Source organism: Typopeltis vanoorti, chromosome 9, assembly GCF_054136105.1.
Source record: "Typopeltis vanoorti isolate ZY-2024b chromosome 9, IOZ_Tvanoo_1.0, whole genome shotgun sequence".
NCBI lineage: Eukaryota > Metazoa > Arthropoda > Arachnida > Uropygi > Thelyphonidae > Typopeltis > Typopeltis vanoorti.
In genome coordinates this window covers 144702175-144721541 of record NC_143557.1, presented here as the reverse complement: position 1 = coordinate 144721541, position 19367 = coordinate 144702175, and the positions used below count along the sequence as shown (strand labels likewise).

At 35.1% G+C, this 19367-nt stretch overlaps 1 protein-coding gene across 1 annotated transcript in view; it reads left to right on the top strand.

Annotated features, from left to right (window-relative positions):
- Rab2 (RAS oncogene family member Rab2) overlaps positions 1-19367 on the top strand; it is a 197406-nt gene that overhangs the window by 154650 nt on the left and 23389 nt on the right. The window contains exon 7 of the mRNA XM_090398372.1: positions 92-160. Within this exon, the coding sequence (XP_090254498.1) occupies positions 92-160 (69 nt within the window). The remainder of the gene's footprint in view (positions 1-91; positions 161-19367) is intronic.

Here is a 19367-nt window from a genome sequence, read left to right as displayed (position 1 = left end):
TTTTAAAGAAGTTATGCTCTGTATTACTGTTTGTACTTTTATTATTGTCTGTTTTTAAATATTTTTCTAAAGTGAATGTTCTTACTTTTAGGCATTCATTAATACAGCTAAAGAAATTTATGAGAAAATCCAAGAAGGTGTCTTTGATATAAATAATGAGGTGAGTTTAATTAGTTTTCTCTGAAATAGTTATGGAATATTATATATATATATATATATATATATATATATATATATATATATATTTTTTTTTTTTTTAATTTTATTATTATTTAATTTTTTTTAATGAGTTTTTGAAGGAAATATATTTTTTTCATGTTGCAGAGTGCAGCACTTAATTTAGGTAGGAACATTTTTTGTTTATCAAATGGGAAATTCTCACACATGCTTCATGAATTGAGAATGAGTCTGCAATAGTTGCTTTTTATTGTACTGTTTCAAGTTGATGCGTCACAAAAACTACTATGAAAATATTTATAAATAATTGTTGGATAAAAAAATATTAGCTCACTGTAGCACTCATAAATTATAGCAAACTTACTATAACAAACTATCTAAAGTCCTCACCAAAGCCCCATAGGTGTGATGCTAAACAATTTTCTACAGAAAATTCACTTTCATTATAACAAATCATTCCTGTAATCCTTACATATTTGCTAGTGAGAGTCAACTCTAAGAGAATGTATCAAAGAAAGTTGGAAACAAAAACCAACTCTCAGAAACAGAGTTGCAAAATTTGAATAAAACATTTGATTTTTCTAGGGAAATATATGGTGAATTTGTGTTGTGCAAAGATTGAAAATTAGGAACTCCATTGTAAACACAGGAAGTTCATGAGAAGAAATTATATTTTGAGGTGATGGTTCACAATAAATTTAATGAGAGCAGATTGAAAGTAGGCAGAAAAGGATCATTTGAATTTTGAACTACACACATATGGCTGCATTTTGACTATTGTGCACAGATTCAATTGATTGGGTTTCTTTGGACATGGAAATGGTGAACAGAGGCAAATGACTAAAATGGTGATTGTAGTACATTCCCTGTGAGCATGGAATAAAGGTTTGTGGGTTATAAATTTAGTTTGGTTGATAGGCAGAAAAGACAAGATATAATAATATGAATATAAATTACTAATGGGATTTTAATAGATGCAGGAAAAATATTTAATTCATGAGAGGATGGAGGGTACAAGGATCCTCCATCCAAGATATCCAGTAAGTGTTCTTACCAACAGTAAGAGATGAAATTTTGGCTTAGAAAGTGGTGAATGAGTGGAATAGTTTGCCAGATGTCATGAGTGCTTTGTCAGTGTGAGTTTGAGAGGTATGATACATATTGTATTAATAATAGTTATTGTGGGCCTCTTGCTACAATGAGTCTTCAGGCTTGATGGAGGTGCTCATATAATAATACTAATATTAAATTAGTAAGTCATTATGTGCTCATTTAAAATATATAAAAAAAATGTTGAAAGTCGAATTATGTATAAAATTAGCTAAAGAGAAGTAATGGAAAGCTTTTGGAAAGAATATTTGAAGATAAATAACCTGAAGATGGCAAAATGTTTTGAGAATAACAAAACTTAGAAATGGAAGAAGGAGTACTATAAGAGGAATCAAAGATCATAAAGGTGATTTCAAAGTCTATATTCATCAGTAGATGATATTTATCTAGAAAACCTGAAGTGGTTTAAAAGTCTTGCAATGGCTACTTCTTCCTTTCCAGGTTTATAGGCCAAGTGGCCTGTTCTGGACTCAATTCCATCTTTTTAAGGGTCCTCCTCTGCATCGAGTACCTTTTGGGTGGTAATTTAGAATTTGTTTAGGTGTTCTGCTTCTATTCATTCTTAGTATGTGTTCTTTCCATTTTTCTCTGTAGCAAATAACTGTTTCATTTAGGGAGGTTGTAATTCCAATTTTTTTTTTTTTTTTTTTTTTTTTTTTTTTTTTTTTTTTTTTTTTTTGATTTCGCTGCTTTTCATTTTGTCCATTATTGTGACTCCTTCAGTTCTGCGCAGAAATTTCATTTCGGATGATTCAATTCTTCTTTCATCTGCTTTTTTTGTTGTCCACATCTCACTGCCATAAAGTAAGGTTGGTTTAGCTACTGTATTGTAGATTCTTATTCGTGTGTGTTTTTGTACGTAATTGGGTTTAAAAATTTTATTTATAATGCCTGTTACTTTTAAAAAGTTTGATATCTTTGGTTCTATATCAGCTTCATTTTCATATGACGTTGTGCAACCTAAATATTTGAATGTATTTACTTGCTCTATTATTTTGTTGTTTATTACTATTTTGCTTCTTATTGGATTAGCACCTTTGAAGGCCATGATTTTTGTTTTATCTGTTGATATTTCCATACCATATGTTTTTATCAGATTATTTAGACTGCATAATGATTTTTGTAGTTCATCTTCATTATTTCCAAGGATTATTTGGTCATCAGCAAAAAGAAGAGTAGCTAATCTGGTGTTACGGTTTATCTTGAATCCTCCTTCATTAGTTATCTTCCATTCTTTTATGATTTTATCTATGTGTATATTAAATAAAACCAGTGAGAGAGGGCAACCCTGACGTACTCCTCGATTTATTGGTTTCCAGCTTGATGTTGAATTATTGTACTTCACAGATATTTTATTATCTTGATATATATTCTATAAGGCTCTAAAGAGTTGGTTTGGTATTTCATATTCTTCTAGGATTTCCCCATAGTTTTTCTCTGATAATTTTATCAAATGCTTTGGTGTAATCTATAAAAGCTATGTGTGTTTCTATGTTCATTTCTCTGTGTTTTTCAATTAATAATTTTAACGTAAATGCAGAGTCTATGCAAGACCTACCTTTTACCTACCTGAATCCATTTTGTTCTTCTATTAATTTTGGGCCTACTATACGTTTAAGTTTATATGCTGAGATTTTTGCATATACTTTATAACAGGTATTAAGTAAGCTGATTCCATGATAATTGTTCCAATCAGATTTGTGTCCTTTTTTGTAGATGGGAATAACTATTGCTTTGGTCCAATCTTGTGGGAATTTTCCTTCTTTCCAGATCATATTATAAAAGTTAAGTAACCTGAGTGAGAATTCAAGTCCTGCATATTTGATAAGTTCCAAGTTTATATTGTCTTCTCCTGGAGCCTTTCCTGTTTTGCTTTGGGTTAATGCTTCTATTAATTCTTCTAGAGTGATGTTTTCCATGTTATCAGGGATGTTTACAAAGGGTAGTTTTCTGTTTTGAATGTTCTCATCATACCATAGAATTTTGCCATGTTTCTATTTTAATGGTATTAATATCTGCTTTTTCTCTAGTTTCATTGCTTAGATCTTTGAGGATTTTATATGCATTAGGTCTTTTGAGCGTACAGTCTCTCTCTAATTTTGTTACAAAATTGTTCCATCTGTTTCTGTTTATTCTCCTGCATGCTGCTTTTTGCTATTACTTTTTTTCTGCTGTATTTGATTTTTGATTCTATTGTTTTTAGGTTGAGCCAGTTTTTATATGCTTTTTTTCTTCTTCAATAATGCATTTAATTTCACCATCCCAGTCCCTAAGGCCTCTTTTTCTTTTCCACTTTTTCTTTGTTCCTAAACTTTCTTTTGCAGCTTTTGTCATTATGGTTTTTAGGTTTGACCATTCTTCTTCTATGTTCTGATTTTGTTTTATACTTGTCATCCAGTTCTTTATTCTTTTTTGGTACAAGTCTTTAATACTACTGTCATCCAAAATTCTAACTTTGAAAGATTCAAAATTTCTATTTTCCTTGTGCTTTTTTGTTCTTTTCCATCTTGGTTCCCATTTTATTTTTCCAATTAAAAGGTAATGATCTGATTCTATTTCAGATCCTCTGTATACTCTTGTATCTATTATCATTTCTGACATTTTGATATTGCAATGGCTACTACACTGCGTAATCCAAAAGACTTCACAAAGTTATTATGATAGAGATATCTCCATGTGATCAGAAAACTCATTGCAGGTGATCCATTATTTACACACTAGCTATTCAAACAATACTTATCATATCTCTCCTTTCAGAGCATTCATAACCACTTCTGGCAGAACATTTATAACCACTCTTATACAATTTCCATAGGTGCACCTTGTTCTCTCCCTTTCTGCCACATACTGAAAAAAAGTCTTCACTGTCAATCCTATATACTTATTTGCTTCTATCATGTCTCTTCTTTATTGCCTAGTTCAGCTAGTTCTTGAATTCTGTAGAACCATCAATTTATTCTGATTTTGTTTTATATGGAATTCATGTGTGCAGATCAGCACACAGTAGTCCAGATATGGCCTTATTAAAGGCTTATACATAGGAACTTATCTGATACATAAAAAAAGTGAAGTAGAAGACTTGATGAACTACTGACCCATCAGTTTACTATCTGTAGTTTACAAAGTGTTTACAAAAGTCTTGACTCATGTAGGCTTTGTGCAATTCTAGACATAGCACAATGCCAGACACCCCCACAGAAAAAAATGGATACTTTGGTATCCACTGAAAGTAAATTAACTTGCCAACTGATCATGACACATCAAATGTATTGAATATTTTACATTTGATGTGGAAGAGATGGACACTGGCCATCCATACTTTCCCAAAACAATTGATAATTATAAACCTGACAAAGGTAAGCCCTCGACCTCCCAAAAACCAGACAAGTCTATAAAACCAAAACAATAGGAAAACTTTTACAATGGAATTGTCGTGGGTTTTGCCAGAATATCAATGATATCAAGATTTTGTTGCAGAAATCTTTTCTGTCTGCAGGAAACATACTTAAGAACCATAAAGAATTTCAGTGTTGCATGCAAGGACAGAACTGAAGGTTGTCCTGCTCATGGAGGAGTAACTATCCTAGTGGACAGTCATACTTCTTTTCATCATGTCAAGTTTAATACTGCTCTGGAAGCAGTAGCGATTCACCTGTCCATGGGATTTCTTATTACAGTATGTTCGATTTATTTACCACCGAATTAAATGAAATCAATCTTGATAACCTTATCTTGCCTGAACCCATACTTCTTATGGGTGACTTTAATGGTCACAATATTCTCTGGGGTAGTGCCAACACAAATAGATGAGGTTGAATCTTTGAAAGATTCCTTGACAACAATGACCTCTCCCTTTTGAATAATAGACTCAATACTTTCTTCCATATGCCTATCCGTTCATATTCTGCAATTGATCTTACAATCTACTCCCCTTCCATTCTTCACTACTCACATGGGATGTTGAAGAGAACATGTATGGAAGTGATCACTTTTCTGTTCCTTGCACAATATCACAGGAGCCATGTTCCCCTACACGGAGTTCCACCTGAAAAATGGACCACGCTGACTGGAACACTTTTTCCCTTCTTGCAAAATGTAATGCTGCCTATCAATGAAGCAGTAAAGTATGTAACAGACTGAATTGTCCAGGCAGCAACAGCCTCCAATCTAAGGACATCATCTCAGTTTCCACTTTATCCAAAGCGTTGGTAGAACCTTGAATGCCAGACAGCCAAAAATGATCGACACAGAGCTTGGGGTATATATTTTGTAGATACCCCGCTACATCAAACTTAAGAGCTTTTAAGCATGCTTGGGCTGAAGCAAGTTATTTGAGACATTGGTCAAAAACAATCTTGGATCCAATTTACATCATCAATTAATCAAATGACCAGTGGAAAAATTGTATGGGTTAAAATCCAGAAAATGAAAGGTAGATAGAACACACCATTTGTCTACCTTAGACCATAATGGAAGGGTTATTGCTGATCCCAAAACTATTGCAAACACTTCGGGAGAAAATTTTGCCAGAATCTCAGCAACAGCTTAGTATCCTTCTGAATTTTTAATACTGAAAGAGCAGCAAGAGAAACAAAGGCTAAATTTTTCAATTACCAATGGGCTTGAAGCTTATAATCTGCAATTTGTAAAGGAGGAACTAAAAAGAGCCCCTCTTCTGTCTCATCCTAGACCAGTAGGGCCTGATGACATCCATTATGAAATGATAAAACATCTACCATCATCTTCTTTTTCTTTCTCAGCCTTGGTTGATTCACTGGACTAAGGCCTCTCCCCCCTTTTTTTTTTTTTTTTTGACCACTTCTTTCTATTTTTGGCAGTCTTTTTCCACTTCTTGTCAAAGTTTAAGATCATCTCATCTAGTCCTTGGCTTTCCTTTGTTTCTTCTTCCAGTTGATATCCAGTTTGTAATCTCCTTGGCTTACCATCCATCCTCACCTCTCATTACATGGCCTGACCACTTCCATTTTCTGGTCTTAATATGAGTTAGAATGTCGTTTATCTTGGTTTGCTCTCTAATCCAAGAGTTTCTTATTTTACCTTTTAAAGAGATCCTTAGGATGTTTCTTTCAAATTTTGAGCAATCTTCAATTTGTTTTCCACTCTTTTTGTTAGGTTCCAGGTCTCACTACCCATAAGCCATGACTGTTAATATGCATCGATCAATTACTTTCCTTTTTAGGCACAATGGGATGCCACTCTTAAGAATAGAATTTAGTTTCCAGAAGCTATCCATGCCAATTGTATTCCTCTATTGATTTCTGATTCAGTGATATAAAGAGCTGTCCTAGATAGACAAATTGATCTACAATATCTAATTGATTATTTCCTAGTGTGATGGACGAGTTTATTGCTGACTTGTTGAACATTAGTTTTCCCCATAAGAAAAAACTATTTATTTTTAGTCCTTTTTTTAGACTTTCTGTATTAAGTTGGTCTATTATGCTTTGGAATTCTTTAGTTGTTTCAGCTATTATCAAGATATCATCTGCATATCTTAAGTGCGAGAGGTATTTCCCATTTATCTTTACATCTTTATTGTACCAGTTTAAGTTTTTACAAATTTCTTCTAGTACTGCATTGAACAGTTTTGATGACAGTGTCCCCTTGCCGAACTCCTCTTATGTTGAATTTAGATTTCTTGTTCCATAGCTTTATGGTTGCAGTAGAATTGTTATATGTTTTAGAAGTTCGATGTACTGGGGCTCAACACCTTGTTATTCTAGGGCTATTATTAGTTCATTTGTCTTGACTGTGTCAAAAGCTTTTTCATAATCTATGAAAACTAGACAAAGGGGTGTTAAATTAATTACCTTTATCTAATAATTGTCTTAGTGTGTAGATATTGTCCATGGTGCTGAAACCAGATCTGAATCTTGTCCTATTGATTGATTATCTTCTAGTACATGTGTTATCCTGTTTGCTATGATTTTTGTGAGGAGTTTATAGAATGTTGATAAGAGGCTTATTGGATGGTAATTTTTTATTTCTCCCTTGTCTCTTTTTTGTGTAGTAACACTAAGTTGGTGTTGTTCCATTCATCTGGGATTTTTTCTTCTTCTAGACATAGATTGAGAATATTCAGGATGTAAGTGTATATTGTTTTGCCTCCATATTTTATTAATTCAATGATGATGCCATCATTGCCTGTGCTTTGTTGTTTTTCATTTGTTTCAGTGTTTCTTTTCATTCCTTCATTGTTATAATTGAGGTAAGATTGAAGGGCATCTCTGTGGCAGGGTTGGGGGTGATATTAGTTGGCACTTTTGAGTCATATTCTATAGATCTTCTTCTATCATCATCTTCTATGGACCTCCCTCTCTTAATATACAATACTTGCAGAGGAAGAGTTTCTGAATTCTTGGCATAAGTCAGTTGTCATTGCTATCCCAAACCCAGGAAAGGATCCAAAACAAGTACATATTTATCAGCCTATTGCTCTGACCAGCTGTCTTTGTAAGATATTAGAGAAAATGGTTAATACCAGACTTCTCTGGGATTTAGAAAGCAACTATCTTCTCTCCAATACATCATGTGACTTTTTGTAGACATCATTCAACTTTAGACCATTTGATTTGTTTAGAAACTTGTATAAGGAATACATTCCTGAAGCAAGAACATCTGGTTTCAGTTTTCATGTTCGAGGTTTAATGAAATATTATCAGCACTGAGAAAGGATTAAAACTAATTTTAATACTTCCAATATTTCGTCTCTGTCACAGAGATATCTTCAGGGATTACAAAAAAAAACTTTTTGTAACAACACACACACACAAAATAATACAATAGTGAGTGAAATAAAGTCCTATCTAGGTGGTGCGCCCTCTGTGGGCATTTGCAGGTGGCCTAGGATGTAGAGAGGGATTTCTGATAATTAATGTTTCCCAAATTTTGGGAAGTTTAATGCAACCATATTTGTTTAAATTTGGTTGATTCCTGAGTGCAGATTCAAAGAATAGTCTTTTTTGAATTTACTATGGTGGAGCATGGTGGTTTTTTCCCAGGAGATCCTGTGGGTTGTATCCAAAACATGGTCTGCAAGGTCAGATTGATCATAATCATGATTGTAGATGACTTGTGTTCTTCTAACTGGATGGTTGCTGCTCTACCTGTCTATCCGAAGTAAGCCAGTTTACAGGCACAAGGTACTCTATATACTCCAGGCACTGAGAGAGGAAGGAGCTGGTCTTTGGTGGAACAGATAAGTGTGGCAAGTTTAAGGTGGGGCTTAAAAGCTGTATGGGGCTTAAAAGCTGTACTTTTTTAATGATCTGGCTATTTTTTCTGATGTACCACGGATGTAAGGTATGGTGATGGTATTTCTGAAGTCCTTCTGAAGAGATGGTCGAGGAATGGGAAGGACTTGATTATTTTTTTAATTCTGTAGTCACTGCAGCCATTAGAAAGGAAGGTGTTGTGTATGTGCTTGAGTTCAGTTGAAAGCGCAGTTTTACTGGAAGAAAGATTGTGGGCTCTATTGGTAAGAGTTTTAATAATGCCATATTGCTGAGAGTGGTGGTGGTGGTGGGGGAGTTTGTGAATGTATCTGCCCCTGTATGAATAGGTTTTCTATATACAGAGAAAGAAATTAGGTAGGCGTGTTACTAAGGTGTCTAGGAAGGGTAAACTATTGTTATTTTCCTTTTCCATCATAAATTGGATTCTTGGATGTAGACTATTGAAGTGACTGAGGAAGAAATCCAATGTGTCTGGGCCATGAGGCCAAATAGAGAACACATCATCTACATATCTTAGTCAGATAGAAGGTTTTAGAGGAGAAGAATCTATGGCTCGTTTTTCAAAATTCTTCATGTAAAAATTGGTGAGAGTGGGGGGGGGGGGGAACCCATGGCAGTTCCCTATATCTGTTTGAAGATTTTGTTCTCGCAAAAGAAAAATAACCAGAGTTGATGGCAAAGGAAAAGAGCTCTAAGATATCAGAAGGAAAAACGTTTTTTAAGAGTGTTAAGGTGTCAATTAGGGGAATATTGGTAAACAATGAGATGATGTCAAAGCTGACCAATATGCCTGTATTATTTAAAGTAATCTACTTGAAGTCTAAAAAAGTGCTAAATTTGCACTGATTCAATTTATCGCTGTATTTCTTGATTCGTATATAATACAATTATACCCAAAGCAATCAGCAAAAGGTGACGATTCATTGTAGTACTGAAATTCCCCTAAACCTATGTTTGTCCCGTGCATTTGTTTTCCCCATACATCGTGTAGTTGTTCACTGGCAGTGAAACAGTGTCCATGCTATCAATACAATTTAGATTGCTGTGTAAAACGTTATTTATGCGCTGCAGTCATCAATATTATTGATCAAGGAAATCAACAAAAATTCTATTTGTTCATTAAAAATTAATCGTTACTATCATTTTTTAAATTATTCAAAATGATTGATGATGAAGCCAAACACAACATGCCATTAAGTCGAGCAATAATAATGGAAAAGGCCAGAAGTATTTTTTAATCATATTCAAAAACAAAGAGAGGATACGAGCAAAAACTTTGCAGTTAACAGAGTTTGGTACAATAGATTTGAAAAAAGAAGCAAGCTTTACACCATTCGAAAAATAAAACAACACTAGACAACTTCATCACTAAAAAATCAAGAATTTCAGAAGAGCAAAAACCTTTAACAGCACAAAAATAAACTTTGTATTTCTGTGTACGTATGTATATGTGTTATATATATTTTGCAAGTTAATATAAAATTAACTTAAAATTAAAGTTAAACATGTTTATTCTTGGTTGCCTGTTCCCCTATCCCTATTTACTATATGTTAAAATGATCCCATTTAGCGCTTTGTCTTCTAGGAACACATCCTGAGCATTAATCAGGGTATTACTGTATTATTATTATATTATTATAATGAAATTAAACAAAGTATCTAGAAGACTTTTATTAATAGACTTTTTAATATATTGTATTCTAAAGCGGTTCTGATAATTTACAAACTAAAATAAAAAAATATTTATTTACTAATAAAATTATCTCATAGCTCACCAGAAAAACCACACTTTCAGAAAGGCTAATTAATATTGAAGATGAATAACAGCAGAGGTGATGTGCAATTCACACATCACCATTAAATTAAACCATCTTCTTTTACATCTTCAGTTTTGACATGCAGTTTAAGTATAGGTTATATATTAGTTTACATGATACATAATGCAGAAAGGATCAAGTGACCTATTAGAACATTAATAAGGTTTCAAAGAAGCTAAATAATGTCCCTTTACATCACATAAGTGTAGCACACTGAACAGGTTTTCTCATTTTACCACAGTACATGAGTATTAATAAAATGGGTTGGTTGGTTTATTGGTGCAAGAACAGCAAAGGTCATACTATGCCATAGCAAAGGTTACAGCAGAATACAAGGTCAAAGGTTATAGCAATGCATAAACAGCCACAGACAAACTAATAAACAATATGCATGTACAAAAATTAAGTTAAGCAATGCAGTATCTACATATAAACAAAATTACATTCAAATGTGTTTGTACAAATAAATTATTTGTAGAAGTTAAAAACATCATACAAATGATATTTTTAACTTCTGAGTCTGATAACATCTGCCTGAGTGTATAATGGCTTGGCTAGATAAGTAAAAATTTTATTCCTCTCTCGTGTAAAGTGCTGGCACTCTACCAGAATATGACAAATAGTAAGATGCATATTTCATTTTTCACACACACAGGAAGGCCTTTTCACAGCCCTAAGATGATTGATCTATCTGGAGACCAGTAAGAACAACTTCCTCTGTTCTCTTTCTGCATTGACTAGAATGCCAATGCTTCCTACCATTGAACAATTAGCTTTGATCTTATAAAACTCTGTAGTCGGTATATGGTGCTGTCAAACAGTACATGGAAAATGTATGAGCTGTTTGACCCTTAATTCCAATTACTGGGAATCCAGCACAACTGAACATCAAAATTAAGTTTTGTAAAACACGTATAACACATACAGCACTGGATGTGGATTATATATAGGAGAGGAGATAGCCTGTAAAGAGCTCAACGAGTCTGTATAAATTATACACTTGTGATAGTAGTTTATATGCACAAGTGCAAGCTGAATTGCATGCAGCTCTGCTGTATAATTACTGCAATCAGGTGATATCTGGTTGGAGATAGTAATGTCAGGAAATGCAGCAGCATAGCCAACACAGAGGTCAGTTCTTGAGCCATCAGAGATGACTGTTCTGTGTGCATTAAACAATTGCAAATAGACAGATGGATGTAGTTGACAAAGTAAGAGGTTGCAGGATGGTGTGCAAACCTGCCACGGAAGGATGCTGTTATGCTTGGTGTAGGAAATGTTGTCAACATTCATGCCAACAGCTTGCACAGTCTCCTTTAACATGCATATCAAAAGGACATATGGCAGTCTAATGTTTGAGTGATACTGAACTTTCCAATGCAGAGAAAAGAGACTAGTCCATGTAGAATGATCTGAAAGAGACTATCTTTCGGACATTATTAAAAGAACTGTTATAATCTAAGTGATAGAGCCAGTTCATTTGCTTTAACATAAAGTGGGTGATGTGCAAAAGACACCAGTAACTATCTATATACCCTGGTGATGGATGGGATCCAACCATCACAACAGGTTATTCTGCCCTGCAGAATCATATATTGACACCCATAATTCAGCTTTGAACATATAAGTACATAATAAAGAGGAAGCAATGAAGATCGATCTCTGTCCCATTCTGTAGAGGACAGAGTGCAAAGGAAATTCAATGCTTTCTTGCACTTTTATCTTAGTTGAAGAATGTGTAAAAGTTTTCTGTCAAAGATGAGTCCCAAGAACTTGGCTTCTGTTGCTACTGAAATAACAGTTTGTCCAATTCTGAATTCAGGATCTGGGTGAAGTGTATTTTCAACAGAAATGTACACGCAGATTTTTCTGTTGAAAACCTGAACCTATTACTAAGAGTCCATAGAGAAACACAATCAATTTCTTGCTGAAGTTGTCTTTCTGTTATCCTCATGTTATGAGAGTAAAGTAAATTGTGACATCATCAACATATAGAGCATTGTCTACAGTTGGAAGAAGCTGTTCAGTGATTGAGTTAACTCTGATAGCAAAAAGTATCACAGTAAAGATAGAGTAATTCTCGTGGAAAGGCTTAGACGTTGGTTATACATTCTTACTAAATAGCTTAAGGAAATTACAACATACAATAAAATATACATTAAAATAAATTTTAATACACTTCCAATATTTCGGCAACGCTATGTTGCCATTATCACAGGAACTTAAATACAAGACACGTGCATGCAAGCACAACACACAGTAAATGAGGAACGAAGCAGGAAGCTATTCTTTCTCCTAAAAGTCCTGATGGTGCCCCATAGCAGGCAATGTTGTCATTCTTGGCCGATTGGGTACCAATACAGCCACTCTGGTCTTGCAGACTATGCACCGCATTCCTGCCATAGAATACAGTGAAGAAAGCCATGATAATACACTGTAGTAAATTCAAATACGAAAGACTATTCATGGAATCAGTCTCTGCCCTAAGAAACAACCCAAACCTAAACAAATTTGGTTGCATGAGACTGCCCCAAATTTGGGAAACCTACATCAGTAGACCTTCAACCCAATCAGCCAAGAATACCAACATTGCCCGCTAGGGGGCACCATCAGGACTTTTAGGAGAAAGAATAGCTTCCTGCTTCATTCCTCATTTACTGTGTGTTGTGCTTGAGTGCACGTATCTTGTATTTAAGTTCCTGTGATAATGGCAACATGACGTTGCCGAAATATTGGAAATGTATTAAAATTTATTTTAATGTATATTCTATTGTACGTTGCAATTTCCTAAAGCGCTACTTAGTAAGAAAGTTAAGATAGAGCATAGCATGCTTTCTACTCTGACTTGGAAAGCTCACCCAGACAGTTTTTAAAAAATACAGGAAGGTGTCCTCTGAGACCTACATTATTGAGGTCTTTTAATATGCCATATCTCCAGGTTGTGTCATCAGCTTTTTCCATGTCAAAGAAAACTGACACCTTCTGTTGAGGTTTAAGTGCTGTGAAGAATTCATGTTGGAGGTTTAATGGAATATTATCAGCACTGAGAAAGGAATAAAACTAATTTTAATACTTCCAATATTTCGTCTCTGTCACAGAGACATCTTCAGGGATTACAAAAAAAACTTTTTGTAACAACACACACACAAAATAATACAATAGTGAGTGAAATAAAGTCCAATTTAGGTGGTGCGCCCTCTATGGTCATTTGCAGATGGCCTAGGATGTAGAGAGGGGTTTCTGATAATTAATGTTTCCCAAATTTTGGGAAGTTTAATGCAACCGTATTTGTTTAAATTTGGTTGATTCCTGAGTGCAGATGCAGATTCAAAGAATAGTCTTTCTTTTTTGAATTTACTATGGTGGAGCATGGTGGTTTTTTTCCAGGAGATCCTGTGGGTTGTATGCAAAACATGGTCTGCAAGGCCAGATTGACCATAATCATGATTGCAGATGTATGACTTGTGTACTTCTAACCACAAGTCATACATTGGTTGCTGATCTACCTGTCTGTCCGAAGTAAGCCAGTTTACAGGCACAAGGTACTCTATATACTCCAGGCACTGAGAGAGGAGGGAGCTGGTCTTTGGTGAAACGGATACGGGTAGCAAGTTTAAGGTGGGGCTTAAAAGCTGTATGGAGGTTGTTCTTTTTTAATGATCTGGCTATTTATTCTGATGTACCATGGATGTAAATTATGGTGATGGCATTTCTGAAGTCCTTCTGAAGAGATGGTCAGGGAATGGGGAAGGACTCGATTATTTTTTTAATTCTGGTCACTGTAGCCATTGGAAAGGAAGGTGTTGTGTATGTGCTTGAGTTCAGTTGAAAGGGCAGTTTTACTGGAAGAAAGATTATGGGCTCTATCGGTAAGAATTTTACCAATAGAGCCCACCATATTGCTGAGAGGGGTGATGCAAGGAGAGTTTGTGAATGTATCTGCCTGTATGAGTAGGTTTTCTATATACAGAGAAAGAAAGTCTTACAAATGTAAGAAAGGCTTCAACAAGCTTTCTTACATTTGTCTCTGTATTCTCTAAGAGCACAATCTGATTTATTTGCCAGGAACTTTTGATATGCTTTCTTCTTTTCCTTCACTGACTCATTAACTTCCTCTGTCCACCATGGAGTTCTGATTTTTCTATCCTTGCAGACAACCTCACCACATGCCTCTTTGGCTGAATCAATCAGGGTTTTCTTCAAGGCTTGGTTCCTGTTCTCAAACTCTTTCATTTTTTCTTCAATAATCTTTGTGTATTTTAGTCTACAGTTCACATCTGAGAGCTGCTCAACTTTTATTCGCTTTAAAACTCTCTTACAAGTTATTCTTTTCAGTATGAAATTCAATTTTATCCTGCTCAAGACTAAATAGTGATCTCTTCCAATTTCAAATCCTCTGTACACTCTGGTGTCCAGCATCAGGGAGAAAACATCACTGTCAACAATAACATAGTCAATGAGACTTTTCTTATTCCTTGCCTCTTCTCTCCATGTGAATTTGTGCACATTTTTATGTTGGAACATGGTGTTAGTAATAACCAGTCCATGTCCTGAGCAGAAATCCAACAGATATTTGCCATTATTATTAGATTTGCTCTTTTCTCCAAATTTTCCCAAAATATTTTTGTATGTCTGACATTCATTTCCTACTCTGTTATTTAGATCTCCAACAAGGACCAACTTTTTCTTTTTCATTGTGTCAGTTGCTTATTTCTAAAGCCTCAAAAAACTCCTCCACTTCTACCTTAGTAGAACCTCCTGTGGGACCATAGGCACAAATAAGTCTCATTGTCCAGTTCCCCATTCTCATATTTGTCCACATTACTCTACTTGAGACTGCCATTTAAGAAGGTTAGCCTCGTATTTTGTGTTGAATACTATGGCTACTTCTTGATTGTGATTGCCTGAATATAACATTTTGTATTTATTGCTCAGAAAGATCTCACCAGTTTTTGTCATTTTTGTTTCAGTCACCCCTATTATGTCGATCTGGTACTTATCTAATTCCTCAGCTAGCTCCATTTCTTTGCCATTCAGGCTTCTTACGTTGATAGTACCGATCTTTAACTCTGGTGATGTTGAGTTGGGGTGTGTATTCAGATTTGTTCCAATAGCTGACTTTTCGCTGTTCGCCCTTGTTCCCTGGCGAAAACAGTCGGGGGCCTTGTTTAACTGGGCAACGCTCCAGCTGGCATGAAATTTTGTCATGTTGTACCATCTAATTATCATTTTATTATCACAGCTAATTATCATAGAACATAATTTTTATAGCAATTCTACAATTAAGCAACATAATACTTTAGAGTTCCTTACAACTAATAATTAAACCTTTTTTTTTTTCCCAATTACTTCTTAGGAATTTGATATGCTCTGGTCTACACACATAAATATTCTAGCCATAAATTTGCATCAAATTACTCTCAAACATATATATATCTTAGCACTATAAACTTAGCAGTTCATCTAAGATAGTTCTCTTATGTCGCATACAAAATAACATATAACAATTAACTCACATTAGTTCTTCATCTCTTAGGTGCACTTCTTTACAGTTCGTTTCAATCCCCAGATTTTTCTCCATCTTGGGTTTTTGGATTTTTCTTTCCTTAGAGGATCTCGTAGTACCGGCACGTCACTTAGATTTGTTGGCGGGATGTAGGCTTCACGAAACTCGGACAAAGATTCCAGTGGTTGGCACGTACGCAGATTTGTCTATGTGACAAGGCATCTGGTCTGGCTCAGCTTGGTTCCTCCATGGCTAATCGCTTCTGATGACTGTCATTGTTGATCTTGGATGTTGCGGCAGATTGACCTCCTTCTCCTCATTTTCCTCTTTCAGACTTTCTTGTGTTCTAACCAAAATGTCGATGCCTCACCGTTGAAGATCCTTGCCTTATATTCAGTCTTTTCTGAAACCTTGGGTTAAGGATTGAAACCTCCGAATATTTCCTCGTGACTCTCTTGATTCTTTTGATCTAATATATCCGCTGACTTCTGTTTTCTTCCCTTTCGTACATCTTTAATCCATTTTACCGGACTGCAGAATTATGTTCGATTCATGTCGCCCCTTTCTCTACTGACCTTGAAGGTCGTCTTAGACTGAACTTGTAAATAAAAGAGTACTCTTACACTACAATCAGAGCTCTGACTTCAAATAACATAGTGATGGCAAGGCATTGCTCATTGCCCTTGGCATTATCATTTTAACATTCTTTGTTTATGAGAGGAGCAAGCTAATTCCTATGGGCTTTATACATAGGACGTTAGTATTCTATTTACAATAACAGACAAACTTTACCTTTGTGACTTTTGGATGTGACCCCTGTAAAAGTCGATGCAATAAAAAATGAAAAAAATTTACGCTGCATGGAGTTTTACAACAGAAAGGGTTTTACTTAAAGATGTGACTGTTCTGCTTCCATTTGGTGACAGTGATCATGTTCTACTGATGTGAGAAGTGGCTAAGTTTATTGAGTTACTATTCAGAAAAGGTTACATGTTTAATCTCTAAGTAGGAAGTTATAACTAACTGAGGAGCATACTATTCAGAAAAGGTTACATGTTTAATTTCTAAGTAGGAAGTTATAACTAACTGAGGAGCATACTAGGTTTTGTCCCATAATATTGTTTACTAGATGGGAAGAATATTGGCAGTGAATGATAACATTTAAAAATGGAATCAAATGGTGCAATATTGGAATGTGTCCCTAGAGTTCAAAAAATAAATAGGAGTGAAGTAGATGTATAATCTTATTAAGCAAGAGATTTGTAAGAAACTGTGGAAAGAATACCGTGCGTATAAGGATGAGGTCTGTTATGAAAATTAAAGAGAAATCCAGAATAGTCGCATCTGTTATATTAAGTCGAGTCTCAGTATGAAAAGAAACTTGCTCTGAGAGCTTAAAGACATTCCAAAAGAATTTTATCATTGTGCTACGAATCAGCGAGAATGAGTATGAAAGAATCTCTGCTAAATGTAGATGGTATACTCATGACATATGCAGAAGCGATTGATGACCATCCATTTTGCTAAAAGCCACCAACGTATGCAACATTGAGCTCACTACTACCTTTTCATTGAATGATGACTCAGGCGAGGTCGAAATACTAGAGCTGGTCCACAAACTGAATAAGACTTCTGCAGTAGTGGCCAATGGGATATCAGCACAAATGCCAAAAGAGTGTTCAGCTGAACCGGCTGCTCTTCCTTTGATCAGGTTATTTAATTTGAACCTTAGAATAAGGAAGATTCCACAAGAATGGAAAGAAATCTTGTATAATGTGATAATCCCATTATACAAGAGCGATGCAAATACTAATGTGTCTAACTATTGGAAGGTTGAAAGAGGCTTTATGTTTCAATAAGCAGCATGGGTTTATTAAGGTAAGGTCATGTGTGAGCTACTAGGCTCACATTTTGAGTGATTGTGAGATATGAGCTGTGCTTTAAAAAAAAAAAAAGTGTTTTTAATTAATTAGTGTATAGTGTAGCTTTTTATCACAAATTGTGCTGCATTTTTGTTTTGCTGCTTCCACTTCTGAAAATGGCATTCATAAACTTTAGAACTTTAGAATTCCTTACAACTGGTCCTTGGATTTTTCACAGTGGATGCATTGTGAAAATTGCTATATGTATGCATCGAAAAATGTGAAAGATTTGTGGACTGTTTTGGGAAATGAAAAGAAGGAATGCATTAACATATGTGAAAAGCGTCTTGATTAGAAATGCAGTGATTAGAAATGAGAGCAAGAGTCAGGACCATAGTAGAAGCGGTTAGGCAAGAGTTAGTAAAAATGAAAAGTGAAATGAAACATCTGGAAGAGGATATTAAACATCTAAAGAAGAGATTGGCTGATGAGAAAGTTAGTATTATAAAGAAAGAGTCAAAGGATAGTCGTATATCATTGTATGGGGACTCGATCATTAGAGGTGTGATGACTAATAAAGTGTACAAAACATGCTTTCCTGGTGGAACAATGAAACAAATAACTGATTTGGGAAAAGGAAAGAACAGGCATCAAAATTAGTGGTAGTCATAGGCACAAATGACTTAGTTGGGGGGGGGGGGGAAGAATGTTGATTGGGACTTGAAGTTTGCAGCAGGTAAAAAATAATAGTGTTGTTGGTAAAGTTGTTAGCATGTTGCCCAGATATGACAATAGTGAATTGAGAATGAGAGCAGAGATAATAAATAGTAAGATGGCTGAGTTATGTGAGGCAAAGGGGGGTTCAATTTGTAAATCTATTGAGTGAATTTGAAGGAAAGTTGGAATGGTGTAAAGTTGATGGATTGCATTGGAATGGGTTTGGTGTTGAGCATTTAGAAAGGCTATGATTTTCTGAAAAGGCACAGAGTCAAGAAGTTAATGTAGTAAATGATCAGTCTAATTGTGAAGCAGGATAGCACAACTAAACTGATTATATGACAGGAAGAAGATGGATTCGAGACTGAAGATGTGGTTGTAGCAGAAAGAAGTTCTTATTATAACGAAAGAGTCAAAGGATAGTCATATATCATTGTATTCCTATCTGTCACATCCTCACCTTGTGAGGATGAGACGGATAGGAATGGAAATCAGAGTCATAATCAGGGAAACGGAAGTGGTCGTAGGAGTGAAATCGATGAACAGTGAAATCAAGCAAGCTGTGTTGGAAAAGAAAATGCTGTGGAGGAAGTACAAGATGGTGATGATCGGATCCATGAAGAGTATAAAGTGCAGGATAGGAAGGTGCTAAGCATAGTAAAGAAAGAGAAGGTGCAGTATGAGAGGAGATTGAGTGGTCAGGCCAAGGTAATTTAGCTCAAGGGAATTTTTCTGCTCTGTGGCAAGCAAGAGAAAGAATAATTAATGCAGGTTGACACTAGTGGATAGTCATGGCAGCAGAATAACCGTTATGAAGGATATAATAAAATTATTAAACACTTCATTAATGTATATCATCATCATCAAATTCCCTGCATGTACCCTCAAGGGGTGTACAGGATATGATATCCTGTACACAAAA